General features: G+C 39.3%; 1 protein-coding gene across 2 annotated transcripts in view; it reads left to right on the top strand.

The window, feature by feature from the left end:
* The first annotated feature begins 3,857 nt into the window (after window positions 1-3,857).
* The window catches only part of iPLA2-VIA (calcium-independent phospholipase A2 VIA), a 72,710-nt gene continuing 56,543 nt past the window's right edge, over window positions 3,858-20,024 (top strand). The window contains exons 1-4 of one of the 2 annotated variants that reach the window (XM_045726131.2): window positions 3,858-4,058; window positions 7,623-7,727; window positions 8,231-8,337; window positions 15,182-15,400. In XM_045726131.2, coding sequence (XP_045582087.1) covers window positions 7,626-7,727; window positions 8,231-8,337; window positions 15,182-15,400 — 428 coding nt within the window. In that variant the 5' untranslated portion in view covers window positions 3,858-4,058; window positions 7,623-7,625. Of the gene's footprint in view, window positions 4,059-4,124; window positions 4,149-7,622; window positions 7,728-8,230; window positions 8,338-15,181; window positions 15,401-20,024 lie in introns of those variants that run through there. The other variant, XM_045726132.2, reaches the window with a different exon arrangement.

Below are 20,024 nucleotides of genomic sequence, written 5' to 3'. Positions count from 1 at the left end.
TGGAATATTAGATTATGTTTGTTTGATAAATGCTGAGAGCATAGAGGGGAATTGTCTTACTGTGGATGAAATGCTAAGTGATCATTTTGCATTACAAATACAGCTTAAACTAGCTAAAAAGAATGCCTGCCTTCAGAGGAAAAGGTTAGAGTTTAGTGAGGGAGAATTAAAGGGTCTTGTTGGTCATCACTTTTGCGCTCTTCTCAAAAAAAAAAAAAAAAACTTGTCCAGATGTGCGCGGCGTTTCAGGGGATCGAGCGGCAAAACTGAAAAGTAGATATATTCTTTTCATTGTCCTGACAATAATTTTCGATGTACGTATTTCATTTTTGTACCAATGTTTTCGCAATAGAATGTTCTAGAAGAACATAAGTATAAAATGTCACCAAAACATGAGTTAGACCAGCACCAAATAAAGAACTGCGTCGATCACTAACCGTGAGCGCCAAACAGCGACGATCGTTTCTACTCTTTTCAGGGTTGTCAACTCCACACTTGTCCTACAGCGTTAAATTTGATATCACTGAGATCAACATAAAATTTCCTACGAGTACATATGCATATAAATATAGAATCAACGTCGCAGCCCACCCGCAAGAGTGTGGGAAGTGGCTGAATTGTTACTCGTTACCGCACACCCAACGGCACATCAGCGAAACTGCTATTGAAAAGTGTATACTCTTTTCACTGTTCTGACATTAATTTTCGATGTACGTATTTCATTTTGTACCAATGTATTTGCAATAAAATTTTCTAGAAGAACATAAATATAAAAGATCACACAAGGATGCGTTAAACCGGCACCAAATAAAAAACTACGTTGATTACACTCGTCGAGTCAACAATACAATGGTCTTACCACGATGATGCAATGCCATGCCGTTCTCCCAAATAGGCTATGCGGCTATTAAAGAAAACGAACATTTCATGGCGAACATTTGTAAACTATCCCAAAGTCGATCGGATAGAAAATGGATTTTATACAAATATTTTTTCCAGTGACTCGTGAGCGAGTCTCTTACGCGCACTCGAGAGAAAAATTGGTTACCCTTGCAAGCGTAACGGATGCGCGAAAGTGAATGAGTGACTCTTCGCTCATGCCCTTTTGCGGAATTTTGCTAAACTGCTATAGGCAATTTTATTGCCGCTGCTGCTAATGTCAACTGGGAGTTCGAATTAGGTAACATAGGGGACATCAACCTAGCAGTGTAATCTAATCTTCAAAAAACTCTCAGCCTTTATAACATCCACTGTCCTATGCTAACGAAACAAGTCACAACTAAAAGGCTAAACAATCGTTGGCTTACAAAGGGTTAGTTTAGTTCATTTATTATGCACCCCATACCCATCTTGTGGGCGGTAGTAGAAAGGGTTACAGAGGCACATAATGGGCTCAGGGACTGAACCCCACAATTCATTTAGCTAAGCAAATTACAATCTTGATGAGCTAGTTACAAAATTCAATATAAGTCACATCAACAATGGGTTCGAGAATCGACCTCAAGTACAGGTTCTAAATTAAGCAACTGACATATGTGGAGAGCTAGTGTCAAAATTTATATGTTTGTCCTGCACACCGCCCCCCATTCAAGTTCAAGTATGTTTATTGAGATAAGCAATAAATACATCTCGAAGGGATAGAGTAGCTTAGGCAATTTCTACCCCCTTCTAGCCTCTACTTCAAGTCCCTCAAGGGGCGCACAAATGCTGTGAGTACAAATACACAAATTACAATACAAGAATCCCATTTAACATTGCAGGTTAATATAGTAAGTACAGCATATAATTGTTACACTCTTGGGGCAAAATTCTTGTAGCTCCTAAGTATACTGTCTATCATACCATTATCACACATCCAAACAATTTGATGTGGTACACTATTTATTTCCTTATTTCTATAGTTTTCAATAAGTTGACACTCTAATACATAATGTTCTAAGGTGTGGGCGTGCGGCATACTACATAATTTACACTCCTTATCTTTTTATTTATTTATTTATTTATTTATTTATTTATATATATACAAGAAAGTACATTGGGTTTGTGAGAATACATTGAATAGTACAGTATATTACAATCTTGTAAAGCCACTAGTACGCGCAGCGTTTCGGGCAGGTCCTTAATCTAACAGATAATTTTAAGTAGGTAATTTCTATCAGAATTGATAAATGATAACAAATACATTGCAAGAGAAAAATGAGATGAGAGAGATTAGTAAGTATGTTAAAGCACATTGTTATATTAAAGCTCTGATTGATTACATTGACAGCTTGATTGGTAATTTAAACAAGATTAATAGACACCATACAGCAGATTGACAGCACATATAAGACAGCAATGATCACAATGGTAAAGATGTTCAGATTGGGTGCATAAAGATTGGGAGACTGGGTAACTGACTGGGTAACTATTAGAACTATTAGTCAGTAACTCAGTAGCAATAGATACAGATAAACAAGATTAATAAACACTGACTGACATCAACACCGTATTGCTTGAACTTGAACGTATTGCCAGATATATTTGTATCCTAATCTTAATCTCATGTAAATTGAATCCTTCCAAGTAGACTTTCCTTTACCATAAGTGAAGGACGAATTTGTATTTATTATTGAATAATTCTTAAGTGTGTTACTACTGTCCACCATTGCCATTCTCTTTATCATTTCTTCACCCTCCTGAATCATCCTTGACTCTTGTTTTTATTTGTTTCAAGGTTAACTGACATACAACATCAACAAGAGTTTTTTCAGTGGCTCTCTTCGCTATGTCATCAACTACCTCATTCAACAGTATTCTCACATGTGAAGGGATCCACATTAATCTTACTTTATACCCAGTTCTTTCTAATTTCTTAATATTCTCTCTACACTGTATCACAATATTCCTGATATACTGGGCTTCTGCTATTTAAAGACTCTAACGCTCCTCTGCTGTCAATAAAGAAGCACAGATTTGGGAATTATCAAGCTGTCAATGTAATCAATCAGATCTTTAATATAGCAATGTGCTTTAATATACTTACTAATCTCTCTCATCTCATTTTTTTCTTGCAATGTATCTGTTATCATTTTATTAATTCTGCTAGAATTTACCTACTTAAAATTATCTGTTAGATTAAGGACCTGCCCGAAATGCTGCGCGTACTAGTGACTTTACAAGAGTGTAAATACTATGCTATGTATTCTCACAAACCCAAGGGACCCCAATGTACCTTCTTGTATATAAATAAATAAATAAATAAATATCCCATCTTCCAGTACTGATGTTCAGAACTATCTTACAGGTAACTATCCACAGTCTCTGTACCTAACACCTGCAAATTCCACTGATGTTAATGAGATAATCCTTTCCATTAAAACCAAGTCTAGTGCCCTTGAGGAGATACCAACTTTAATTTACAAAAAAGTCTCCATTGCTCTTCAACAAGTCACTTGAACTCCAAACCTTTCCAGATATTCTAAAAAAAGCGAGAGTAACCCCTGTCCACAAATGTGGTGATCTCACAGATGTTAACAACTACAGACCTATATCAATCCTGCCAAACTTGTCAAAAATTTTTGACAAGGTTTTCTCCCCGGACAGAAAATATTTTTTCGTGAACGATTGAACGATTTTATGATACTAATTTTGGTACATTTTTTTTATTAAGACGCTTAGGTATACACAGCAATGTGCTGCTACCGTGTTCTACATGAAAGATATAAAAAACTAGCTATAAGTTCATCTAATACTCCCATCTCACAGGATGGTTATAGTCATACATTAATCAGGGAAGAAAATACAAAAACAAACCAACTTTGACTAAACAACAACTTGACGATTTTCACGAGAAATAAGCAGTCAATTATGGAAACATTGTAGTATAATTAGTGGTACGAGTTTGTACAAGAGTTATAACAATAGTTTAGGGTCGGGCGCGTGAGTGTGGGGGCGAGACAGGAGTGACCCTCCACGTCTCCAGCTGTTCACTCATCATTACTCACCCCAACAAGGTCTAAGAGTCACATAGACTTGAGATAATATAAGATACTACCTACGCTCGAGATAATTTTGAGGTAAGTGGGAAGATTTGGCTGGGGGAAGGAATCATTATCACATTGTTATTGTACACTTGAAGCCACAGTAACTGGCTACACATTATCACGGTAAGAGTTATGATAAAGTTGTACATGACTCTTAGTCCTCATAAGATCCTTTACCCATACAACCGTATATGTTGTTATATTAGCCTAGGTTAGGCTGTGTTAGGCACTCTTAGGTTGGAATGGGTTAGGTTGGGTTGGGTTGGGTTAGGTAAGGTTAGGGGTTTTAAACTCCATTGGTAAACTCTCCACTCTAGATTTGATGCAAAGCCTAACTTCTAAGCCAATCTAAGGTGTAACCCAAGGCAACCATAGCTATACACCATTGCAGCACCACTGGTCTACATTATTCACCTAGTTATGCTTACGGGGTTCAGCTCTGCTCGTTTGGCTCGCCTCTCAACTGTCGATCAATGAACTGTTACTAACTACTGTAATAACTTTTTTACACACACACACACGCCCCAGGAAGCAGCCCGTAGCACTTGTCTAACTCCCAGGTACCTATTTATTTACGTCTAGGTAACAGGGGCATAGGGTGAAAGAAACTCTGCCCATTGTTTCTCGCCAGCGCCCGGGATCGAACCTGGGACCACAGGATCACAAGTGCAGTGTGCTCTCCGCTCGGCCGACCGGCTGTGTTGGTGACAATTTTGTCATTATCTTTTCCCAATATTTTACTTGTAACCAGTAAGAAACTGAACCATGGAGCTAAATAACTGACAAATATTATTTAAGTATTTCTGACACATTTCCTGATCAGTTGCTTGTTTTGACAGTACAATACTGTACAGTATTTAAAGTCATTTCTTGAAACATTTTAAACATTTGTAACTATTGCAGAAATTGTTAAGAATATGCAATAATGACCTAATTTATTTATTTATTTATTTATATACAAGAAGGTACATTGGGATTGTGAGGATACATAATATAGTAATTACAATCTTGTAAAACCACTAGTACGCGCAGCGTTTCGGGCAGGTCCTTAATCTAAGAAAATTTTAAGTAGGTAAATACTTGCAAAATTTATAAAAAATGATAAGTTACAAGGCAAGAAAAAAAAATAAAAGATGAGAGAAAATTGTAGGTATATTAAAGCACATAGGTAGCTCAGATTGATTGCAATGACAGCTTGAATGGTAGTTGACAAAAATTGGTAGGCACAATACAGCATATGGCTAGCACATAAAAGAAGACAGCAATGAACACAATGATAACGGAACACTAATGGAAGCAGAACCTTTAAGGTTTTGAGAAATTATTTGATATACTGTACAGTACTGTACTATTGGAATTGGCAACCAATCAGGAAATTCTTTATATCTCAAACTTAAATATCAAATCTTAAAACTCAAATCATAGTTGTTAGCTAAATACAGTGGAACCTTGGCACTCAAACTTAATTTGTTCCTGAAGACCAATCGACTGCCAAGCTATTCGAGTACGAAATTTGTTTTCCTATAAGGAATAATGTAAATGGAGTATACCATTCCATACCACAAAATAATGTTAATGCAGTCAATAAATAAATGAAATGAATGCAAATAAAGTATACACTTTACCTGCACTTAGGAGAGTTAATGGTGTATCTGATCTGACCTGAAACTCTTAACTTGACAGATGTAATAGATCACATAATCACCACACCATAAATATATATCTCTTTGAGATCCCCAAAAGTCAAACTAAATATGTGAAAACACTATGCAAATCAAGGACCTAGTCTATGGAAATAACTCCCTAAGAAATTTAAAAGCTGTCCAATCTATGCCTTATTCCAAAGTAAAACCAAAAAGTACCTAATTTCATCCTCATAGTTTCCTACCTGGTGCTTTAAACTCACACTGTATCTTGTGCTACCCAATCCCCCAATACATGTGCCTAAACCATACAACTTCACCATTGTATCATCACTGCTATCATCTTATATCATGGTTGTTATATTGAACACACACATTTTACTACAGTATACCGAGAAATAATCCTTAAATTATGCTACAATGTACCTGTTGATAATCCTCAAATTATGTTACAATGTACCTGTTGATAATTCTCAATTTTACTATAATAAACCTACTAATCTTCATCAAATTTTCTTACAATGTAACTGTTACCATTTTTCAATTTTGCTAGAAATTACCTACTTAAAATTATCTTTTAGATTAAGGACCTGCCTGAAACACTGTGCGTGTTAGTGGCTTTACAAGAATGTATAAACATCAATGCTATGTACTCTCATAAACCCATTGTACTTGCTTGTATGTATATAAATAAATGAATAAATAAAATTGTACTGTATGTGGAAGGTGGTGAGGCAGATGAAGAGGAATGTTATTATAACAATTATTCTTTGGCAGGGAAATCATCTACCATTATCACAACTTTGTCAAGGGTGATATTTTTCAAGAAAACTTTGCACTTCTCCCCCTATTTAGTAGACATATCTTATATACAAATACAAATGTTTATACAAAACAATGTGTGTACAAAGAACATAATAGTACTGTAATGTAAAATTGTAGGGACAGGAGTTACACAATCTCTGAAGCCACAATTACACAAAGCGTTTTGAGCAAAAATGTAAAATATACAGTATGGACAAAAAAAATTAACCGAAGGTGTGAGGAAATAACCGAATGGAAATACGGGGTGCAGTTTAGAACAGCAACTGAACTCTTTCTCATAACATCTTGTGTGGAACATAACAGAACATGGAGTAATAAAGTAATTTAAGGTCAATGGACCCACAATAAAAATGAACCAGAACATAAAGAACACTTCAAACAAAGAAACACTTCAAACAAAGAAACACTTCAACAAAGAAATACAAGAGATTAGATGCTGCAACGAGCTAGGTTGGTTTCCTTTCTGGATGCCCTGAAGCTGCCCTGATTGGTTATAGAGACCTGGATTTGTGGGTGTTAGTCGCCTCGGCTTTGGTTTCATCAACACCCCTTGTCCTTTTCCTGTTGTGGTTCATCCTGTTCTCATACCCCCCCCCCCCCCCCCTCTGCTCCTGGCTCCCAAACGTCTGAGGGTTTCGGATTCGGGGCAGGTTTTTCTTGGTGGTGAGACTCGGGCAGCTTCAGGGACTGCCCCTTTCAGTTCGGCCATGGAGGCATTCGAGCCTGTTCCTCCTGCCGGGGCTTTTGGATTGCACCAGCAGACCCCTTTCATCCCTACTTTTCCGGTGGACTCCAGAGGTCCGAGCGTTTGGAGGATGGCTCGTCTCCGGGTCCTGACATAGTGGGGTATGTGAGGGTGATTGCACCACATAGTGGGGGATGCAAGGGTGATAGCACCGCACAATTGTATGTAGTGGGTTAGTCACATACACCAAGGATTCTTGCTAAAGTAGATTGTGTCCTGACTTTCATGTGTCTGCATGGTCACCCATCCAGTTCTAGGCCTTACACACGAGTCATAATCATAGTGCTACATTAAAAGTACTTCAATTTGTTTTATTTTGAAAGTCTTTTGTATCAATTACCTTTGAAAATAGTAATTTATTATTTTTCGTTTCCCATTTTACAGAGCATGGCATTCATTGGAAATCTTTTCAAGTCCTTTATGGGGTCAGAGGGCCCTTCAGGAAATACAGTTACTGAAGTTGGAATTTCACAATTTACCAGGATACCAGTAAGTTTTAAGTACTGTACTGTACACTAAAATCTTGATTTGCTGAAAAAATTAAGATGTTTTCGGCTTGCTCTTTCAAGAGACCTTAGTTTCTTGGCTGACCAAAAATAAATTGGGTCTTCCTTCAGGCAGGCTACTTGGTTTGTTAATACTTGGGTGCATCTTTGCTGTCTAAGATCATTATTTCCTTGTTTCTTGGCAGACTAAGACACCTGATTATCATGTTCAGTAACAAAATCCACTCACAATTTATCTATCCTCATTAAGTCTATGTGTGTGTGTGTGTGCTGTTACTGTAAATACTGTATTGAGTGCTATATTTGTTAATCAAGTACAGTGTTTTGACTTCATATTGCTACTAGCACTTTTTTTATACATGTATATACATTGTAATTTTCTTAGCACTAAGAACATTACTTGCTTCATAATTAAGTCTAGTGATTACATACTGCAGTAGCGCTCTCATCAGTACAGTATATCAACATTAGCAAATTTTGTTTCAGATTCAGTACCGTGAAGACTGCCTTGTCCTGTATGGTCCAACACACAACAACACCTATGAACTCCTCATGCATCAGTCAGTTCATAACTCGCTTTCTAAAGCTTACAGGTGGGAATCGATTAAAATCCAATTGATTGTTGATGTGTGTGAGATAACAGAGTATTTATGAATTACTAAGTAGTGTAATGCTCAAGGTTCACAACTCTTCTTTCTTTGCAATTTATCAAACTGTAATTACCTAACAACTGTAATTACCTAACTGTAATTTACCTATCTAAAATAACAGGTGTGCAGTGCAGGGGATTACCCCCTGCACTGCACACCTGTTATTTGCAAAAACTTCAAAGTGCAATTTTTAACCACTGGACTGCGCCAACCGAGAAAACTCGGTCGGTGGGAAACTGCGCCAACCGAGAAAACTCTTTTTGATTTTTTCGTACCCATTCAAAATGTATGTGCAATTGGTTGTGTACGAAATGGACTCTTAGGACCTCCAGTGAGAGACAGCCATCTTGGAAAACATTCCCAGAATGCCCTAAGGCTGCTGACTGGGTTAGTACTGAGTGAGCAACCATGGGTGGCGCACGCGCCTCAGTATTGAAAAATCGCGCTCTGTCGGTGAAATTCAAATCTTATTGTTTGAAGAACATAAGGGTCATGATATTAGTGAAGCTAGGCGCAATAAGGACCTAACACAAAGATCGGATGCAAGTGATACAGCACCTATGAGGACGGTACAGCAAGCGTATCTAGGTGTAGCTCTGAGCACTACCCTTGCCATCTCCAGTTTATATAGATGATACATAAATGATTCGTTTTCTGCATTCAGTGATGATGTATCTAGTACAAGTAGCATAGATGAACAGTGTTAGCAGCTTCCATGGTGGTGTTTTCCATAGATATTTTCAAGAATAGCTGAATCTCTTCCAGACTAACTGACACTCTTTGAGGTTTGCTGAATCTCTTCCAGAATGCCTGAATCTCTTTTAGACTGACGGACCCTCTTCGAGGGTGGCTGAATCTCTTCCTGTGTGGAACCTTACAAAGCGATCTTTTCAAGACTACCTTACAAACTGATCTTTTCCTATGATCTTTTCAGTACTACCTTATGCTTTACAAGCTTGGCTACATACCACCTTCAAGTACTAAAGCCAAGGGTGTTCGTGAGTGCGTTATTTGCAAGCATACAACGAAGAAACAGTAAGCAAAAATCTATCTGTACTGTACCTGGTGCAATGAGAGCGAAGTCGCGCTGCGTACCATGGACTACTTCATTGTTACGGCCCTCTCGGGTCGCAACCGGGTTCTTACTCTGATGTTGTTAGAGTTTGGGTATTTGGCCCCAAGCTAGTAGTGGCTTTCAAGGGATGTGATCCGTAACGCAAGTAAATTAAAGGGGAAGGGAAATAAAGGCAAAAACTTAATAGTATAATTATTACCATCACCAAAAATACTATATAAACGATTACACGGGGGGGGGGGGTATAAACACTAGAATGTACAACATTGTCTTCTACTGAAGAATCTGGACGTTCACGGTGCTCACGATGCTAAGCTCTTGGTGCTCTTGTGGCCTCACTATGAATCCTTAGATCCTCTTGAGTCTACCCTGGCCACAGGCCAGCCAAATCACAGTTCCACTGGGGGCACCGTCGTGGAGGCCATCAACCACAAGTCCAGCCGGTAGCTGGCAGGTTCCAAACAGCAGCGCTGGTTAGGCCACTCCACGACCGATACTAAGGTCGCGAACCCTAGTCGGGAGCCTCGTGTGATCCCACAGACCACTCTCCTCGCCACAACACCCCAGTGGTTAAGTGTCTCCACCAGTCAGTCCTGGGTACTACGATCCCTCAACTGCCACGTCACGGGCAGGGTAACACCACAGTGTTCATCTGGGGGGGCGACTCACAGCTGCTGCAGCAAACACTTGGAGACAAGTCGGCTGCCTTGGGTAGACTGATCCAACTTCCATTACAGCAGTCCCAGGTCGACTCTGTAATCAGACACGTCATCAGTAATAGAGACACACTAAGACACCTTACTTACAGGCGTAGACACAAACGCCCGACGTATCCACTCCATAGATGGCGTTGCTGTCTAAGCCCCACCTCACCAGAGGTCAGCAGCGGCTGTGTTATGAGCTGATCAGGACGGGAAACTAGCCCTTGTGGCTGGTATTTCCTGTCCTCACTTGATGGCGCCGTCCATTTGGAGGGGGTTTCGGGAGCTGACCCACAGATGGTGTGGTCGTCACTGCTCCGTGCTCGGACGCAGGGCTCGGGTCCGTAACATTCATTGATTACTACTCACTTTCGAAGTACTGAGTGTGTAATACAGTGTGTTACTGTGTAAATAGTGTGTGAAACTGTACATATTGTAATTTTAGTGAATTTTTAACAAGTAATATTGCGACAATAAACATTTATTGTGGACACATCACTGACACATGTATCACAGTTTCATGGAACATTATGAACGTTCTACTGTATACATATTGTAAAGGACACAAATATGCATCATATACGATAAAAAAAACAAATAAAACCGCATTGAAAATACATAGAACAAATAATTGAAAATATATTTGTGGCAACACGCAGTGCTTGAATGGCCCGCACAAGCGGGCCATTCAAGCCCGTGCTTCACGCACAGGTGGCCAGCCCCTGATGACGTCAGAGCGCACCTTTTCCATGTTCCTGCAACCAAAGTAAGTGGAATTTGGTATTTATTTTTACATAGACATGTTCAGGGAAAGGAATTTATCATTTTATATAGAAAAAATAATTTTTTGAGAACACTTGATTTCATGCGCACAAGGGGAATTTCACAATATACTCGGTGCATCACAGTGGTTAAGGACATATTTTTGTTTTTATAAATGTTCAGGTAAAGTTAATATCAAAATGTTTCCAAACTAAACTATTTTCATTTCAAAACACAAAGAGTGATGAATCCATTAAAAAACATTAAAATATACTGTAGCCTAATTAAAAAAACGTACAACTCTCAAAACGACATTTGTTGGCTGGCGCAGTTGAGGGGTTAATAATAAAAAAAAAAAAAGATGACTAACAGCTGTAATGCACTTGTACAATTGAAACTTATTTCTGTATTTACATTGTGTACAGTATATCTTTTTGTTAAGACTTAATTCTTCATTAACACTTACAATACTGTACTCTTATCAACACTTTTTACACTAATTTCTATGCCTTTCAATCATGTTTTATATCATCATTACTGGATGCTGCATGACTTGTCGACGGGAATTCAGCATCGGCAGGTGTAGCATGGCTTGTAGGGCATTCATTGCTGGCAGATGCTGCATGACTTGTTGATGGGAATTCAGCATCAGCAGGTGCAGCATGGCTTGTAGGGCATTCATTGCTGGCAGATGCTGCATGACTTGTTGATGGGAATTCAGCATCAGCAGGTGCAGCATGGCTTGTAGGGCATTCATTGCTGGCAGATGCTGCATGACTTGTTGATGGGAATTCAGCATCAGCAGGTGCAGCATGGCTTGTAGGGCATTCATTGCTGGCAGATGCTGCATGACTTGTTGATGGGAATTCAGCATCAGCAGGTGCAGCATGGCTTGTAGGGCATTCATTGCTGGCAGATGCTGCATGACTTGTTGATGGGAATTCAGCATGAGCAGGTGCAGCATGGCTTGTAGGGCATTCATTGCTGGCAGATGCTGCATGACTTGTTGATGGGAATTCAGCATCAGCAGGTGCAGCATGGCTTGCAGGGCATTCATTGCTGGCAGATGCTGCACGACTTGTCGATGGGAATTCAGCATCGGCAGATGCAGTATGGCATCTATGGCATTCGTTATAGCAGGATGCTGCATGACTTGTTGATGGGAATTCAGCATCAGCAGGTGCAGCATGGCTTGTAGGGCATTCATTGCTGGCAGATGCTGCATGACTTGTTGATGGGAATTCATCATCAGCAGGTGCAGCATGGCTTGTAGGGCATTCATTGCTGGCAGATGCTGCATGGATTGTTGATGGAAATTTAGCATCAGCGGATGCAGCATGGTTTGTATGGCATTCAAGCCATACAAGCATGAATCTGCTTGCAGCATCTGCCAGGATTCATTGCCAGCAGATGGGTGCAGCATGGATTGTAGACGAAGATTTTCACGGACCATTGAAATCATGAATTTATCAATTTTTGTCTGAATCTGATTACCTCTGGCTAATGTTCTGAGACAGTAATGTCCTTCAAACTTGAATTATGTCCAACAGTGATAAGTTCCAGATACTTGGCTGTGGTGGAAATGAGGAACTAAATTGAAATGTATGGTTCAAGACATATTCAGACTTACTCTTAGAAGGAAGGCAACATGTAAAAGATCTTTGAATTATAATGTCTGACAACCTAACATTTAGTGAACTAAATGTAAAGGCTTGGACAACCAAGCAAATATAGCATCAGTCAGGAAAATGATAGGGTGGATTATAAGAATGTTCAAATCCAGGAATCCCACAGCATTGCTAATACAGTACTTCTTAAATCATTGGTACTGTCATATCTTTAGTAATTCTCAATTCATACTTTCCGTTTCAGAGTAGATTTTTGAAATACTGTGACCCCCTCCATTTTCAAATGTAATCCGTTCCCAGAGATGGGTCGTTAACCGAAAATTCTCAAACCGAAACAAATTTTCCCATAAGAAATAATATAAATTTAATTCATCCGTTTCACATTCCCAAAAATATTAACTTCAAAATGTATTTCATACATAATACTACAAATATTTTGTACTACAGTATGTACAAATTATATTTTACCTTTTCGATGACTCTTGTTGGCATATGGAAGATGGTGAGGAGGGGGGAGGGAGAGGTGTTAGTGTTTGGAAGGGTAGACCCCTTCCATTATAACATCGGGCAGTGAGGAGTTCTCTGGGATACTTTTTTTACGTTTTGCAGGCATACCACTAAGACCTGGTTGTGGCTCACTGTTTGGCTGTCTCACTAAGAACCTTTCCATAGAAACTTATTTACCCTACATTTTAACACTCGTCTGTAGTGTGACATCACATTGTCATTAATAAGGTCTGAGCAACAGCCTGCTACAGTTTGAGCAACAGCCTGCTACAGTTTTATCTGGGCGAGTCTTTCGAGCAAAACTTTGCAGTTGTTCCTATACTTCACACATTTTCTTAATGAGGAAGGGACATTCTCTACTCACAACTATTTTCTTAGGTTGAACTTTACCACTGACTTTCTTGGGACCCATGGCATGATATATAATAATTACTTTTATGTTAAAAAACGAAAAAAGCAAAAAAATAATGAAATTCTTTACAAAGAATTCAAGCGCCATCGTCACTAGGTGGGAGGCACTGGTAAATTGAAGTGCGCCTCACCTGTGCCACCAGGAACCATTCGCTTGGTTGACCCATACGTGTATCAACAAATGCATCATCAAGCTAGGTAAAGGTCGTCAACCAAGTCAGATTTTACAAAGAAATTGAGATCGTAACCGAAAAATTCATAAAGAGGATCGGTTGTCAACTGAGGTTCCACTGTAGAGGGGAATACAGAGAACACACATGGCATGCATAGACATGATAAAGCACTTAAAATTTTTGGGACCGTCTCGAAGCTCTCAATGTACTCTGGAAAGGAGGCGAGAGAGAGAGAGAGAGAGAGAGAGAGAGAGAGAGAGAGAGAGAGAGAGAGAGAGAGAGAGAGAGAGAGAGAGAGAGAGAGAGAGAGAGAGAGAGAGAGAGAGAGAGAGAGAGAGAGAGAGAGAGAGAGAGAGAGAGAGAGAGAGAGAGAGAGAGAGAGAGAGAGAGAGAGAGAGAGAGATATCAAGTACTGTATTAGATACATGGAGAATACTAGAAGGAAAGGCTCCAAATTTTCACAGCAGAATAACAACTTAATGGAGTGAAGATATAGAAGGGAATTCCAGATAGAACCAGTGAGGAATAGAGATGCTAGAGGCACAATCTGAGAGCACTGTATTAATATTAGAGGTCCATGGCTGTTCAACACTCTACCAACAAGCATTAGAAATATTTCTGGAACAAAAGTGGACTACTTCAAAAAGCAGTTAGATTGGTTCCTGCAAGAAGTGCCAAACCAACCGGGTTGTAGTGGATATGTGGGCCTGCGGGCTGCACCAAGCAACAGTCTGTTGGACCAAGTTATCACAAGTTAAGCTTAGCCCCAAACTGGATTCAGGGAGTAGAACAACTCCCAGGACCCTCTCCAGGTATGCTTCAGGTAAAACAAGTCATTTTCCAGAAGTTTAATTTCTACAGTAACATGAGGTCAAGTTTCATGATGTGTAGATGCACAAAAATGCAGCTGTGTGCTATGGATGTCTGCCTTGCATTGTAAACATCATAACCAGCATTGTATTTACTTGTAACTGATCTTTGTACATAGATTTTACCAATCAGGATCTTCTGTGACACTATCATCGCAAAATTATCAGTTATTTATTTTATTGCTTAATTATTAAGTGATGCTGTAGACACAAGCTGCATAGCAATGCTGCGAGTTGTTGCAGCATGCACCACCTGTGGTCGCCCTCTCAATACTGAGGCCCTCACACTCTCCGGCTGTGAGGGGCCCTTTGGCCATTTTGACCCTTTGTTCCTTTGCGGGGAACCAAAGAGCCAAGGCTACAACCCCGCAAGCACAATTAGGTGAGTACCCAGGAGGGGGTACCAACGACTTTTTCCAAGATGGAGTCTGTTTACTGGAGGCGGGACTTTTAAATCTTTCAGAGTAGAGTACTTTAAATTATCCTATATTGATTCACCATAGTATGTTGTCACTAATATGGGGTAATATTCCTATTGCAGTACTGTATGTGATTGAAATACTGTACAGTATTATTATTATTATTCCTTGGAAACTCTGAAATAATAACTTTCTCCCTAATCATTTGATTCTATATTGTCTAACTTTTGTGTTTTTCATAGTCTTTTCAGAACAGTTGATAACAGTGAAGCCCAAATTCGTTTCATTGCACTGAAGGAGGTGCTGCCCCCTTTGGCAGAACACATGCCTCACGAGATTGCCAATCAACAAGTTCTTCAGACTATTTGTGACCTGGTTCGAGACCATCCAACATGGACAGCGGCACACATTGCTGCCCATCTTGGCTATTCTCATCTTTTTTTGCAGCCTTCAGTACTTAGGTAAAGCAACACTCTGCTAGTATCTTAAAATTGATTTACATATAAAATATAACATAAAATGTAGCATATAAAATATAACATTTAAAATATAACTTATAAAGATATGAAGGTAAAGCTTTTGTAGAGATAGGTGTTATTACACTAGGAACTGGACTACCTACCCGATGAATACTTGATGATTTTGGGGATCAGTGTTCCCATGGCCTGGTTCCTGACCAGGCCTCCTGGTTGCTGGTTTGATCAACCAGGATAGGAAAGATTTTGACTACTTGCGTACCAAATCACAGTGATGTCTAGTCATAAGCTTATGACTAGGTTATATGTGTGGCAAAACAAGTGGAATTTGTATTAAATACAGAGGAACCTCGGGGAGACAAGCAGCCTGATCTATGAGCATTTCAGGTAACGAGCGAGCCACTCGCAGAAAATTTGTCTTGACTGACGAGCTTCCGCTCGATTAATGAGAAAACCACGTGGTGCTCCTTAGCGTTCCCACTTGTTCTCACAGATGCCTTCGATGATAGTGTTGTTGTTTTAACGGCAGAATAAGCATCCCTCTGCATTTATTTCTGCTTTTCTTTGATTTTTTGTGATTTTGTGACTACAATTTGTAACCCATGATGTCGGCAAAAAAGCTTCGTCCTAAAGATAGTGTTGCCAAGAGGAAGAAAGACACAATTGCTGTAGATGTGAAGAAGGCAATCATTTGTTTTTTATGTTTTTCAGGGTGGAACGGATTAATTGTATTTCCATTATTTTAAATGGGGAAATTCGTTTTGCAAGACGAACGCTTCACATGAGCAGCTTGGTGGCGGAACCGATTAAATTCATTAACCGAGGTTTCTTTGTACAGTACTGTATTTGATAAATTATTGACACACCAGACACCTCAAACATATCTATACAATTTATTTAATTCACCTGGACTCTAGGAGACTCGAACCATGAACCCCATGCGTGTGAGGCCACAGGTCTATTGACTGGGCTATTGAGTAGTCTTAACCCTTAAGCTGCTAAGGGGTCCTGAGGAGATTTACACCATTGTGCGTAAGAAAAAAAATTCTAAAAAATTATTTCGTCTTCTAAAAATGTTAATTTGTGTTCCCTGAGCACGGGGAAAATAATCGTAGGTGACATATTTTGGGCGCAATAGGCCGAGGAAGTCTGGCAAAATGTGGGCATTGACAGAGCGGTCGTCAGAGCTGGTCAGCGTCACCCGAGCTGACAGGTGGGAGTTGCCACAAAGATATTATTACCTAATTATTTCAATGTCTTTGATTGATTTTTTCTTAGTTTTCTTTTGCAGTAATATTATTCAATAGTGTGTAGTGTGATATATTTATATAATAAAAGGGGTGAATCATTGCTATACTCAAAAGTATGGTTACCTTGAGATTACCTTGAGGTGCTTCCGGGGCTTAGCGTCCCCGCGGCCCGGTCGTCGACCAGGCCTGGTGTGCATATTAGTAATTCAATTATTATGTTTATAAAACAATAAACAAATAGTTTTGCTGTTATTACACTCTATACACAGGTTGTATATATAAGTACTGTATCTCCATGTTTTGTTCACCATAACGAACCACTAAGTTGGTATTGTGAGTCAAAAAGCAACGAAGAGTGACCGCCACACACCAGCCAGCCACTCTTTGCCATTCCCTCAACAATGCCTCACTCGCCCACTTTTTCCTCCCACCATCCTGTTTTTTATTTTATTCACTATATACAGTCGTTATATATATAGTATCTACATGTTTTGTTCAACACAACTATACAACTAAGCTGATATAGTTAGTTCAGGCACTAAGAGTCGTCGCTATACACACAGTCAGCTGGCGGCTGCGTCCCTCGCACATTCAAGGTCACACGCACTAAACTTTCTCCGCCAACAATACCGTTTGTGGTGTTATTACACTATATACACACATTATATATAAGTATCTATATGTTTTGTTCACCACATCTGTACAACTAAGCTAATATAGTTAGTTCAGGCACTAAGAGTCATCGCTACACAGTCAGCTGGCGGCTGCCTCCCTCACTCATTCAAGGTCACATGTACTAAATTTCTCCCCAACAATACTGTTTGCAGTGTTATTACACTATATACACACATTATATATAAGTATCTACATGTTGTATGTGCTGTAACTGTACACATAATCTTGTAGGGTGCCCAAAGAGCATAGTGGCCACCCTCCACACAGCCAGACAAGTCATGCAGACGACGCCACCTCCGTCACCCAAATGGCTCCTCCCAACATAATCCTTTTGTTGTTATTACACTAATACACACATTATATATAAGTATCTACATTTGTGATCACCATAGAGAACCACTGAGCTGGTATGGTGAATGCAGACAATAACAGGTGGCCACACAGTCAGTAAATGATGCTATCTCTCTCCGTCCCTCAGCATTACTCCTCCCACAGTGCTAATTATGACAACAATCCTGGTCATTTTTATCACAGTCAGGGATCATCTGTAATACTGTACTGTCATCGCTAAATAATAGCAGTTATATATTTATTTTGAAATTTTTCGGTTATACTGTGGTCACAAGCTGAACAGCAATGCTGTTTGCTCATGCTGCGTGCGCCGGCCTTGGTTGCTCCAACAGTACTGTGACTCTCACACCGGAGAATATTGCCCACGATTTTTTTTAAACATGGCGTCTGTTTACAAGAGCCCTGAGGAAGCTAATGTGAACTCCGTGTAGCCGCAGGCCATTTGAATCGTGCCTGGCACCTTATGGTGTATATATACGCCATGCACACAGTGGGACATGTTACTCACGGTGTATATGTACGCCATGCGCAATTTAAGGATTAATAAGGAAATCTTCCAGAAGCAACTACTGCTGCCAAACTGGAATTTTTACCTTTCCCTAACTACTACTACTGAAGCTCAGATGAATTAGTTTTCCACGCTCCACCATATATATTGTCATCCACACTTGCGAGGAAATAAACATTTCCACGGAAGTGGAATCCACTTCTTAGGTCATCCATAATATCATCAATTCTAGGTAGCTTGTGGTTAACTCTTGGGACCATGATGTTTGTAGATATGTGGATTTGACTGTGGTCTTCTCCATTATGTCCTGGGCTGATATTCGGGCTTAAGGGTTTTGATATTCTAACAGGGGTCCTAGTGGTCCAGTATTTAGCCATTTTTACAGTCCCAGTCGGTTTTGCGTTGCTTTGGGCTGTGTCTCCCAGCCTGGTTCTCTTCTTCTTTCTGATGCCTGCCATCTCTCCTTCTCCCTGTTCTCATTCCTTTTGGTTAGCTTCATGGAGCCACTTGGGATGAGGGGGAGGGGTGGATTCATCAGTGAGTTGTTCATCATCTCCAGAAATTACGAGGGTAGTCGGTTGCAGGCAGGGGGCAGACTGCCCGGTAGTAGCGATTGGTAATGTAACGAGTTGCGAGATAGTTTGGGTGAATATCTTGTGTGTGAATAGTTTGCAGAGTTGCTGTACGGTATCTGTTGATCTTCGAGGTTTTGTTTTTTGTGAATCCTCCAGTTGTCTGTAAAGCTTTACTGACTTTCCCATTGGGGTGTTGAATTTTCACTCAATGCACATGTGTGAAGGGGCTAGGTTTTGGTTCTGGTCCTCAGTTGGCCAAAGAGAACATCTGCAATTGATGTGATCTTTTAGCCTGGCGCAATCTTAGCAAGATAGCTTCAAGAAGCCACCGGGGCTCATCCAGAAAGATGCATTTCATTACATTCAATGCTGGGGTTTTTAATGTGTTTGTGTATTATTTGTGCATGAGGATAAATTTATAAAATTCTATAAAAGTGTGCAAAGTATTTGATATGATTTTGTTGTATATGAAACCCAGCACATTGGTACAGATAATTTCCATATACTGTACAGTTTATACAGTAATATAATATTGTTTGACAAGTTTCATGCAGAGTATCTTAAGAGTGCCCATCACCAGCTGGTAGGTAGCAGAATAATGTTTGAGAGAGAATTCTGATGAATATGTAACTCACAAGCAGATAAATTAGTCAATTCTTGGTTTATTACCATCTTGAATGGTCAGGACCTTACTACTGTATATATTTATTGTATCTCACTTTGGATGTGAAGATAAATAACCATATATATATATATATATATATATATATATATATATATATATATATATATATATATATATATATATATATATATATATATATATATATATATATATATATATATATATATATATATATATATATATATATATATATATATATATATATATATATGTCGTACCTAGTAGCCAGAACGCACTTCTCAGCCTACTATGCAAGGCCCGATTTGCTTAATAAGCCAAGTTTTCATGAATTAATTGTTTTTCGACAACCTAACCTACCTAACCTAACCTAACTTTTTCTGCTACCTAACGTAACCTAACCTATAAAGATAGGTTAGGTTAGGTTAGGTAGGGTTGGTTAGGTTCGGTCATATATCTACGTTTAATTTTAACTCCAATAAAAAAAAATTGACCTCATACATAATGAAATTGGTAGCTTTATCATTTCATAAGAAAAAAATTTGAGAAAATATATTAATTCAGGAAACTTGGCTCATTAGGCAAATCAGCCTTGCATAGTAGGCCA

This window comes from Procambarus clarkii, chromosome 71 (genome assembly GCF_040958095.1).
Source record: "Procambarus clarkii isolate CNS0578487 chromosome 71, FALCON_Pclarkii_2.0, whole genome shotgun sequence".
Lineage (NCBI taxonomy): Eukaryota > Metazoa > Arthropoda > Malacostraca > Decapoda > Cambaridae > Procambarus > Procambarus clarkii.
The sequence above is the reverse complement of the archived record's forward strand: the minus strand, read 5'-3'. Positions and strand labels throughout refer to the sequence as shown.